This window comes from Dunckerocampus dactyliophorus, chromosome 13, assembly GCF_027744805.1.
Source record: "Dunckerocampus dactyliophorus isolate RoL2022-P2 chromosome 13, RoL_Ddac_1.1, whole genome shotgun sequence".
In the NCBI taxonomy this organism is placed as follows: Eukaryota; Metazoa; Chordata; class Actinopteri; order Syngnathiformes; family Syngnathidae; genus Dunckerocampus; species Dunckerocampus dactyliophorus.
In genome coordinates, this window is record NC_072831.1 from 28,584,006 (window position 1) to 28,596,170 (window position 12,165).

The following is a 12,165-nucleotide window of genomic DNA, read 5'->3' on the forward strand; positions in this document are numbered from 1 at the left end:
CTATTCGGTGCTTTATGGCGCCCACTTTTTACACTCGGCTGACCACCCCCTCCTCACCCTTTTTTGAGGGGGGAAGTGTGGGGACGCGGTCCATCCATGCGTCAGGCGCCACTTCTCCTCTCTCGGTCGCCATCCATCTTAAGTTGAGCTTTCAAACGGGCTGGACTTTATGGGTGCTTTAAGTGCGTCTTAAAACGCCTTCAGTGGTGGGGAGTGGCGCCGGAGCGCAAGACGGCTTCAATCTCACCCCGCTTGTGGACACAACATTGGGTACCCGTACGCTCCCCAGTACAACCCGCAGGAGCTTGCCATAAAATTAGGTAGGAGACCTAAGGATAGCTTCCAGCAGGGGTGTCCAAACTTTTTCCAGCCAGGGCCACATAGTGAAAAAATGAAAGGATGCAACTTTGCCACTTTGATATTTTGTAAGTTATATATATTTGAAGAAAAAAAACTGCATCTCAGTTTTGTGATCTAGGTGAAAAGGTCTACTTTACTCTGCCACCCCTCCCCCCCATTTTTACTGCTGTTTTTTTATTTTCCAAATATTTAAAATTTCTTATTAAATAATCTTCCCAAATTTTCTTTTTGTAAAAAATTGCGACTTTTTTTCCCTCGTTAGAACACGACTTTTTGCTCTTCATATTTTGACTTTATTCTCGTATAATTACAGCTGTTTTTTCCATTAATGCTGGATTTTTTTGTTCAATTTTCCAAATATTTCAACTTTCTTCGTAAATAATCTTCAGAAAATTTTTTCTTGTAATATTTTGACTTTATTCCCATAATATTACAACTTTTCCTCCAACCTAATTTTCTCAAAGTTACAACTTTGCTTTGTTTCTCATAGTATTAAACCTAAAAAAAAAAAAACCCCAAAACATTTTTTTCCTTTTAATATTTCAACTCTATGGTATTACAACGACATGATTTTTCCTCGTAATATTACGGGTTTATTCTCGTAAAATTGCAACTTTTTCTCTGAAGAATATGAATTTTTGACTGTTTTGGCTTCATTCTTATAAAATTACAGCTGTTTTTTCTATTTATTTTGTTGTTTTTTGTTCCAATTATTTCTAGTTTCTTCTTGTAAATTTTCTTTTAGTAATATTATGACTTTATTCCCATAATATTTTGACTTTATTCTTGTAATATTATAACTTTCCCCCCCAACCTATTGTTTTTTTTTTTTTTTCAAAAATTACAACTTAATTTTGCTTCTTAAAATTGTACAACTTAAAAGTTTTTTTTAAAATTTTAACTTTATGCTACTAAAATGATGTTACTTTTTCCTCAAAATATTACATTATTCTGATAAAATTATGACTTTTGCTCATAATATTCCAACTTTTTCTCGGAATATTTTGACTTTATTCATTTTTTTTTATTTTTGCTGTTTATTTTTATTTTTTCATTTTTTTTTTTTTTGTTAAATTATATTTTAGAATGTGCTGGGGGCCAATAAAAAAAAAAAAGGCACCAAGTCTGCACTTTGGACACGCCTGATCTATGTGGTATTATTGCTATTATCAATGAGATCTCATGCAAAAGTTGCGTAATGTTTGTGATAATTGGTGGTGCACTGCTCCGTTCCTAATATTTAGGTTACCTCCATTGAGTCAAAATATTAGAAACTGCTCTCAACCCGCTTCTTCATTGGCAGCTGTACCCAAAACAAGACGTGGGCGATATTACAAATGTTGGTATCAATCCGATACCAAGTATATACAAAACCAGCATTGCCGATACCGGTATGTTTTTACTTGGACATTTTTCAAGATCATTAAATGATTTTTGTGTTTTTTTGTTTTTGTTTACTTTTTTAACCTTTTTAATCAAAAAACAAGATAACAAATAAAATGATAAATATTTTTTTATTATATTATTGTAATTATACATAATGTTAATATTTTACAAATTTTATATTTATCACATATAATTTGAGAAAAATTAAGTCAATAGTGCAAAATCACTATCTATTGATGTGTGATCATTTAAAGCAGGGATGTCCAAAGTACGGCCCGCAGCTGATTTTTTTATTGGCCTGTGGATAATAATTTTACTAAACAAGAAAAAAACAGCAGTCATTTTATGAGAATAAAGTCATAATATTGTGAGAAAAAAATGTCACAATTTTACGAGAATAAAGTCATAATATTAGGAAAAATGTAATTTTCAGAAGAATAAAGTTGAAATATTAAAGATGTTTTCTAAAGTTGCAATGTTATGAGCGACAAAAGAAAAGGAATGAAGGGGAAAATTAGGTTGTGAAAAAGTTACATCACGTGACTAAAGCCATAACATTGCAAGAAATTATGTAAATGTTGAAATATTTGGGAAAAAACGACGCAAATGTATCACCTGTATCACCAAGCTGAGATGCAGGCTGGTAACCCCCCCCCCCCAAAGTGGCCCATCCATTCTTTACTTTTCAGTATACGGCTTGTGATGGAAAAGATTTTGGGCACCCCTCTTTCGTTTAGGCCCCCATGCAAATAATCAATATTACAATATATTAGGGCAACAAGGCAAAACCCCCACATATTTACCAAAATAAAACTTCAAAATAGCTACCTCATCACGCTTATATCGCTCCGCTATCACACCGGTATCGGTAATGTCGACGCTGGGCTCGACCCGCTCCCCTGTCCTACCTAATGTAATGGCAGCGAGTGCAATGAGTCAGTCAGCCATAAGGGGGCGTGGCGCAGACCCCGCCCTCGCAGACGAATAAAGAGCGGGGACGCGCGTGGAGGGGTGGTGGTGGGTGGGCGTGGAGTGGACGCCGTGTGCTGCTGGGGATGCTTTTGCCGCTGCCGCGCACATTCATGTGCACGCTGCGTGGGGCGGGGAACGTGTTCGGATTGCGTGGATTTTACCAGAGGAGTTTGGACTAGGAGCGTACATTTCTTGTTTTTTTGTGTGTATTTTGCTTTTTTTGTAATGAAGTGCAGCAAAGCATGCACGTGAACGCATCACCGCTTTTGTTCCGGAGCTTGAGTCCAATCTAGAACTGGGACACCTGCAAGCTTTTTTTTTTTTTTTTTTAAACAAGTGATGGGAGAAAAGTTTGGACTCTCGCAGAGGAGACGCAGAACCCCCCACCACCGCCCCATCCCCGTGTGAGTACCATGAACACCCCGCACTTCCAGAAACCGAGCCGGTTTTTAGTGAGCGCATCTCAACTTTCCACCAGGATGACTTGAGGCAAAGCAGCGGCTGCCTTGTGGACCACAGCGAGAACATACTCATCCCTGAAGGATCTGGACCAGACAGAACCGCAGAGACCGAACCTCCGCCGAAGCAGCCCGGTTGTGGAAATTACGATGAAGGGGAGGAAGTGTGCCACGGAGGTGCTGGTTCTGACCGTGCTGTCCTGGGTGTGCGTGTGGGCCGAGGAGAAGATCATATTTGACAGACACTCCGTCTACTGGAACAGCTCCAATCCCAAGTGAGTGTGCGCATGCGTGAATGCGTGTAGGATTGATTGATTGATTGATGGATCGATTGAATGTTGACGTTCTGCGTCGACACTTTATTTTTGTCTAGTTGTGTTTTTGTGCGCGTGTCGACAAAAGTGATGCTTTTCTCCCGCGCACGCATGCGCACTGGCCAGTAAACACACAATGCCTAATTAGCAATCTAAACAAACTATATTCATAAACATAAAGACGTGTGCACCGCTCTTGCATGATAGATAAATAGAGTTGGGCAGGACCCCCACCAGAGGGCGCTGTTTCCCCCTTCCACACATTTAGTGCAAAGAAGTGCAGGTGCATCGCAATACATTGCAGTTGATATTTTGCAGTTCATTTGCTGATTGTTATCAAAATGATGAAGAAACGGCATTGAAAGGGTGAATCTATGGAACACAAAGGATTCACTGTTGAACTGAACCACTGGAATTAATGAACTTTTCATGAATTGAGATGCACCTGCACGCTACGGCTGACTTCAGTGTGGTGCCGTTTAAGTTGTTTTTTATTACTCCGAATTTATGGTGCTCTGTTTCTATCACTATATTGCTCATGCAAAAAAAGAAAAGAAAAGAATTTTTTAAAAATGGTCTATTCCACTGTCGTTCACTTAAAGAGTTGTTTTCTCCGTACTTTCCTTCATATGTGTTTGCCTGAATTTCTGTTCCTGTTGCCTCTCTGTCGACATGTTTTGCTTTTTGGCAAATGCAAGCTTCTTTTCATCGTCCGAAGGGGCGGTTATTATCCAGCCCCGCGGATTCTGCCTAGCAACAAATGGCAAGTGGCAAATAGTCAGCAATTTTATCGAACTGCTGTACTGGATGTTGGAAGAGTAATTGACATTTTTCGGACACTAGGAGACGCTACTCTTGTTTGGCTGTTCCTGTTCTGGGGCAAAACATTCATTCTTTTGATCTACGTACGTATCGGACAGTAAGCCAAAATACTTTGGACTTCCTGTTCCTGTTGCCTCTCTGTCATTTGTCAATCAAACAGCAGCGGACATGTGACCATTTGGGTCACACCTTTACAATAAGATACACAAAATTACTGTAGTTAATGAGGAACCAACCTATGTAACCCTAACCACTACTCATTAGTTCCTCATTTGTTCTTCATTAGTTCCTCAGTAACTAGTCCAAATGTATGTGCCTTTGTCATTAATTCCTCATTAGTTCTTCATTAGTTCCTCAGTAACCAGTCTAAATTTATGTGCCTTAGTCATTAGTTCCTCATTAGTTCCTCAGTAACCACTCTAAATGTATGTTCCTGAGTCATTAGTTCCTCATTAGTTCTTCATTAGTTCCTCAGTAACCAGTCAAAATTGATGTGCCTTAGTCATTAGTTCCTCATTAGTTCTTCATTAGTTCCTCAGTAACTACTATATTTTAGTGTACCTTATTGTAAAGTGTGACCAGGACTTTTGCTGTTATGGTTGTGCGCTATGAATTCTGCCTAGCAGCAAGTGGGAAACCAGAAACTTACGTTCCTGCGCCTGCTTGATTTATCGCTGAAGTTTTATTTCAACTGTTAAGTTTTATGGCGAATGATTTGTAGTTTTGATTTGCAGAATGATACTGTTTTCCTCTTTCTGGTGCTCCACTATTTTTCCCCCGTAGAAAAACACCCGTAAGTAACACTGATGCGCTCTCTCGCTCTTTCCCAACACACGCACACACACACACACGCGCACACACACACACACACACACACACGCACACGCGCGCACACACACACACACACACACACACACACACACACACACACACACACTGGGCTAGCAGTTGCGTCTCTGACTACATCACTTCTCCACTGAAGCCATCTCAAATATTTAACAGGCAAGGGGGAACATTTTCTCCCTTTCTCGCTCTCCGTCTCACTCCTTTTCTTTTCCTCTCTTCACTTTCTACTCTTCCTCTCTCTCACGCACGCACGCACACGTGCACGTAACATTGCAAACATCAGCGGCTATGTTAAAGCTATATGGATGGTTGCCGCGGGCGATGCTATTCCATCAGGGAATGGTGCTGGGGGAAGTTGCGGCGAGGAAGGGTGGGGGGGTGTATCAAAAATGCATTGCAGTGAATGAGGACTGTGACGCTGGTGAACTTGGTTCCCCTTGTTCGGTCCCACACTGGGGGCGTCCACGCCCATACGTTAGACATACAATGCTATTTAGAAAGTCATAGATATGAGAGATCGTGCTGAAGCCATTTTGTCCATTTTTTTCCCAGAATGGATTGTGGCGCTAGAAAGAAATGTGGTAAAAGTACATACTAGACTTCTACAGTAGGGGGAGCACTAACGGCGAACAAATGCAATTGTTCCATATTGTCTGGGTGCACATGTTGCAAGAAAGTACAGTCAAACCTCGAATTTGGTACGCTGCAGTTTTCGTGGGAAATTTTCACCAAAATTTAGCCTCGGTTTTCATACGCCCCAGATTTTGTTGAAAATTTTAGCCAGAATTTCCCCTCGTTTTTTTGGTACGCCCCAGTTTTTGTTTAATTTGTTTGGCAAAACTTTATCTTGGTTTTTGCATATCGCAGTTTTTGTGAGTTTTTTTTGCCAAAATTTTGCATCGTTTTTTGTATGCCCCAGTTTTTGTCAGATTCGTTTAGCAAAATTTTATCTTGATTTTTGTATGTTCCAGTTTTTGTCAGATTGTTTTCGTCCAAATTATCATCGGTTTTTGTCCATCCCAGTTTTTGTGGTAAATTTTTGCCAAAATATTGCGGTTGTTTTCATACGCCCCAGTTTTCATTTTAAAAATGTGCCAAAATTTTGCATTGTTTTTTGTACATTTTGTACAAAAATGTATCCTGGGTTTTTCAGTGCCCCACTTTTTGTTGAAAATTGTAGCAAAAATTCTCCCTTGATTTTTGTCTGCCCCAGTTTTTTTTCCAAAATTTTGTCTCAGTTTTTGTATGCCTCAGTTGTCATTTAAAACATTGCCAAAATTTGGAATCTTTTTTTATGGCCCAGTTTCTGTCGGATTTTTTTCACCAAAAATTCACATCGGTTTTTGTCCGCCCCAGTTTTCGTGGAACATTTTTGCCAACACATTGCGGTGTTTTTTGTACGTCCCAGTTTTCATGACATTTTTTTTGTAAAATATCTTTTTTAAAAATGGGGGTGTCATGTTTTAACACATTTCCCCCCCCCCTTGTGTGCAGCGGGTCAGGAGCAGAAGAGTTTGCTTCCAGAAATAAGTGCACACATAATGTCAATAAAGTAGGAATGGCGGCCATGTTCCTCAACCAATCTTGCTCAAATTTGACCCACATGTGCTTGTCCGTCCCGTAAAGGCGTCTACCAAGTTTGGTGGTGATTCAACACAAGACTTTAAAGTTAAAGCGGGTGTTTTGTAGCGCGTAAGAAATTAAAGTCAATCCAATTTATGGGGTTGGATAACAGCGCCACCATGTGGTGTATTTGTCAGAAAATAATAGCACAGGCACTACAGCGGGGGTGCATGTTTTGCCCAATTTTCATCCTTTTGTGTGCAGCGGTTCAGGAGCAGAAGAGTTATCTTATGCAATTGTGTCCTAATTTGTTAGCTTAAACACAATAAATATCCCTGTTTAGAATGATGCATGCTCCTAATTGTTCCAGTCCATTACAGGCAGTATAATGGATAGCGGACGGGGGAGGGGGAACTGGAGGGGTGGCGGGGGTCGTCTCCATTTCAAGGTCTGCTCTGACAATAGAAAATGCTGCCGCTAATTCAATCCAAAGCACTCAAAGAAAGCTTGTGGTCACGGCGAGTAGCGGCGTTTGCACTATTTGTCCGTGCACGTTGCTGCTGTTGTGATGTCATACGTGGAGGGGGGCAGCGTTGCACTGTAAAGCAGGAAAATACACACATGTGGCGCTTAGACACAGCAGCGGCAGAGAGATGTAGGTCACGCAACCATCATTCAGGTTCCATTTTCCCGCTAGTGCGCACACACACACACACACACACACACACTCACACACACACACACTCACACACACACTGGCCCATATAAAAGGCTTGCAGGTTACGGTGCTTTGTTCAGCCTGTGCAGCTAATAGCTTCTTTTGGACACAAGCTAGCGGTGGTTGAAAGAAGATCATCCGAACATTTCTGTTCTCATGTGCACCAGCCAAAATGTCCCTCCAATGGGAGACGCGTCCCCACGACAAGTGTGTGCTTGAGCCGCGTTTGTCTGCGGGACCCAGCAGCAGCCCATAATGCAGGGGTGTCCAAAGTGCGGCCCATTTGCAGCCCACGACTGTTTTTTATTGGCCCGCGGCACATTCTAAAAATATCACTTAACAAGAAAACTAAAAAAGAAAACGAACAACGACAAAAATGGACAAATCAGCAGTAATTGCCCAAGAACATGAATTTGAAGAGAAAAACTCCTTACATTAAAACGGTAAAACACAACCCGGTGAAAATATACTCACCCTGCCCGAGTCACGTGCACAGCCGTGCAACTTGACAACAAACTTGTATTATGAGGAGAAATAATGTCATTTTAATAGCACAGAGTTGAAATATTAAAGACAAAATATCCTATTTTTATCTTATACATTTTTTATATTATATATGAGAAACAAAATTGGAAAATTAGGTTGGGGAAAAAGTTATAATATTATGGGAATAAAGCAAAATTATTATGGGACGAGAAGAAAATTTAGAAAGTTTAAATAGTTGGAAAACTAAAAAAAACCTCACCAAAAATGGAAAAATGAGCAGTAATTTTAAAAGAATAAAGTCAAAATATTAAGAGAAAAAAGTTGTAATTTTCCAAGAATAACGTCGTAATATTTTGAGAAAAAAGATGTCATTTTAGTGGCATAAATTTGAAATATTAAAGAAAAGTTGTGATATTATGAGAAACAAAACAACAAATAAAGTTGCGATTCATGAATAATTAGATTGCAGAAAAAATGAGAACATTGCGAGAATAAAGTCAAAATATTATGTGAATAAATTAGAGTAAAATATTTACAGGAAGAAAGCTGAAATAGGTTTCAAGGCTAAAACAGGTTTTGTGACTTTTTCAAGTGAACTAATAAGAAAGTACTTTAGTCCACAAGACAAATGGGTATCTTTGCATTTTTTTTTGGTAACACTTTGCAATAAGGTACACAAAATTGAAGTACTTAATGAGGAACGGACCTACCTAACCCTAACCATTACTCATTAGTTCCTAATTAGTTCTTCATTAGTTCCTCAGTAACTAGTCTAAATTTATGTGCCTTAGTCATTAGTTCCTCATTAGTTCTTCATTAGGTCCTCAGTAACTAGTATACATTTATGTGGCTTAGTCATAAGTTCCTCATTAGGTCTTCATTAGTTCCTCACTAACTACTCTACTCACTTGTTCCTCTTTAGTTCTTCATTAGTTCCTCAGTAACTAGTCTAATTCTATGTGCCTTAGTCATTAGTTCTTCATTAGTTCCTCAGTAACTATTCTAAATTTATGTGCCTTAGTCATTAGTTACTTGTTAGTTCTTCATTAGTTCTGCATTAGTTCCCCAGTACCTACTGTATTTTTGTTTACCTTATTGTAAAGTGTGACTTATTGTGTACCTTATTGTGTACCTTATTGTAAAGTGTGACTTTTTGTCTTTTGTGTAGACTAGCCAAAATGTCCCCATGACAAACATGGGGAGCCCCCACAAAGATAGGAAGACAAGATCACACACACACACACACGCATTGACTCAGTGGTCCAGAAGGAGCACCTCGTCTAATCCCGCGGTTTATCCTTCAAAAGACTTTTTCCCCCCTTCCCGTCTTTGTTCCCGCTTCATCTGGCCGTCTTTGAGGAACTGCCTGCCTCGTGCTACGGGATGGCCTCCATCTCCTTGGAGACACACGCACACACACACGTACACGTACAATCTCAGCCATTTGAGGAAAGGAGTTCCCCCACAATAAGCACACACACACACACACACTATCTTTGCATCATCCTCCCTCACGTTGCTTTTTCACTCACTTAGCGCGATGACACTCGTTCATCAGCAGGTTTCATAAGCGCCTGCACCGCCAGCTGATCAGCTAATATGCAAGCCAGCCGTTTGCTACCCGACGTCAAACTAAACCAGAGTGTCTTTTTTTTGATTCGGCTCGTCCGGACGACTCCTGTCAGAGATTTACGTTACCCGCAGAAGACGAGCAGGGGCGTCCTAACTTTTTCCAGCGAGGGCCACATAGTGAAAAATGAAAGGATGCAACTTTGCCGCTTTGATGTTTTGTGAAGCAACACGTGTAGATACAGCTAACATGTATGCTAATGTACGTGTATGCTAACAAGCTACGGCGTACTTACTGTATGTAGCTCAGCAAGAACCTGCATTCCACCTTTGTAATACTGTCTGCTGTTGGTGAAATGCTGCTAAAAATGATGTTTCTTCCATAATAACACCAGTTTATTTTGTTCTTCATTCGATTAGGACTTTTCATCATTGAAATAATCCATACTGTAGTTTTATTCTTGCACGATTACGACTTTTTTTTTGTTAAATTAAAATGTTACAAATAAAAAATATATTTTTTTTTTCATGAAAGTCTGACTGATTTTATTTTAATTTACATTTAAAAAAATAACAACGTCTCTTTTTGTATGAAATTCTGCCTTTACTTCTGTAAACTGTCCTTTTTTTCCCTAGATTAAATAAAAAAATATTTTAAACATCCTAATTTAAATCATCCCTATCACAAAGAAATTCTGACTTTATTCTCTGTACTTTTTAAAAAGCTTTTTTGCAAGACAATTTTTTGCTCAATTTAATTTTTTATAATAAAAATGTCTTTTGAAATTCTGCGTTTATTCTTGTAAAATTTACTTTGTTTTCATAAATCAAATAAATACAAAATATTTACAAAATCCTCATTAAAATAATTCCGCCACAATTTTATTATTGCAAGACGACAAATTGTGTCTTGTGTCAAATAAAAAATGTAAAAAAATGTCTTTTTTCTCATAAAATGTACTTTCATTAAAATGTTTTTGAAGGACTATTTTTTTGTAAAAAAAATTTTTTCCTCAGGAAATTCTGCTTTTATTCCTGTTAATTGTGTTTTAAAAATTAATTAAATAAATAAAAAATATTTAAAAAATCATCATTAAAATAATCCATATTGTAGTTTTATTCTTGCAAGATTACACCTTTTTTTGTCAAATTAAAAATGTTACAAATAAAAAAAATATTTTTTAAAAAAGTCTGACTGACTTTTTGTAAAATGTACATTTAACAAAATAAAAAAATGTCTTTTTTGTAGGAAATTCTGCCCTTACTTCTGTAAAATTTCTTTTTTTTCCTAAGTTAAATTAAAAAAATATTTTAAACATCATTATTTAAATAATCCCTATCAAGAAATTATGACTTTATTCTCTTCAAATTTACTTTTTAAAAAGCTTTTTTGCAAGACCGTTCTTTCTCAGTAAATGCTGCCTTTATTCTCGTCAAATGTACTTTGTTTTGAAAATCAAATAAATGAAAAATATTTTTAAAAATCATCATTAAAACGATCTCATCACAATTTTAATTATTGCAAGACGACTACACCTTTTTTTGTAAAAAAAAAAAATGAAGACAAGTTTTTTTCATAAAATTTACTTTCATTGAAAGTTTTTGCAAGACTATTTTTTGTAAATCGAGGAAAAGGCTTCTTGAGACGTCATCTGTACTTCTGTGTAGAAGGTGTCGGACGTTTCGCTCCTCATCCGAAGAGCTTCGTCAGCAAACTAATAAGTGCTGGTAGCTTAGGCCTTAAATACAGTAAGAGTGGGCGGAATTGGTGTGCCAACACCCTCCTCCTATTGGTTCGTTACACTAAGCCTGGGCGGAGTAGTGGTATAATCCTATCCTGTTATTAACACCTCCGATAAAAGGGAAGTGTCGCTCCCTGAATTGGGTATGAACGACTCTGATACTGGCTTGTTAGCATCTATTGTTCTGGCTCGGCCCTGCCTTCACCTCATTTGGGCCGCAGGGCCGAGCCAGAACAATAGATGCTAACAAGCCAGTATCAGAGTCGTTCATACCCAATTCAGGGAGCGACACTTCCCTTTTATCGTAGGTGTGAATAACAGGATAGGATTATACCACTGCTCCGCCCAGGCTTAGTGTAACGAACCAATAGGAGGAGGGTGTTGGCACACCAATTCCGCCCACTCTTACTGTATTTAAGGCCTAAGCTACCAGCACTTATTAGTTTGCTGACGAAGCTCTTCGGATGAGGAGCGAAACGTCCGACACCTTCTACACAGAAGTACAGATGACGTCTCAAGAAGCCTTTTCCTCGATGGACAACTCCTGTACGACTGAGAGCCTACACAGACGTATTTTTTGTAAAAAAAAAAAAAATTCCTTTGCTTTTATTCCTGTTAAATGTACTTAAAAAAATACAAAAATATATAAATATATATATATATATTTTTAAAACATCATTAAAATATTCCCTATCGCAGTTTTGTTATTGCAACTGTACCTAATTTTTTTTTGTATAATTAAAAATATTCAAAATAAAAAATGACCTTTTTTTTCCCCTCGGGAAATTCTGAAATCTTGTAAAATGTACTTTTATTCAAATTTTTTTTCAAGTGACCAACTTTTTTTTTTAGTCAAATTTACATTTTTTTAAAATAAAAAAACACCTTTTTCCCCCTCATGAAATTTTGCCTTTATTCCCTGTTAAATG

The 12,165-nt window shown here is 38.1% G+C and overlaps 1 protein-coding gene across 1 annotated transcript in view; it reads left to right on the plus strand.

Moving 5' to 3' along the window:
• Positions 1-2,737: 2,737 nt before the first annotated feature.
• Positions 2,738-12,165, plus strand: part of efna2a (ephrin-A2a) — a 102,323-nt gene continuing 92,895 nt past the window's right edge. Inside the window, exons 1-2 of the mRNA XM_054797223.1 lie at positions 2,738-3,122; positions 3,197-3,451. Of these exons, the coding sequence (XP_054653198.1) occupies positions 3,327-3,451 (125 nt within the window). The 5' untranslated portion in view covers positions 2,738-3,122; positions 3,197-3,326. The remainder of the gene's footprint in view (positions 3,123-3,196; positions 3,452-12,165) is intronic.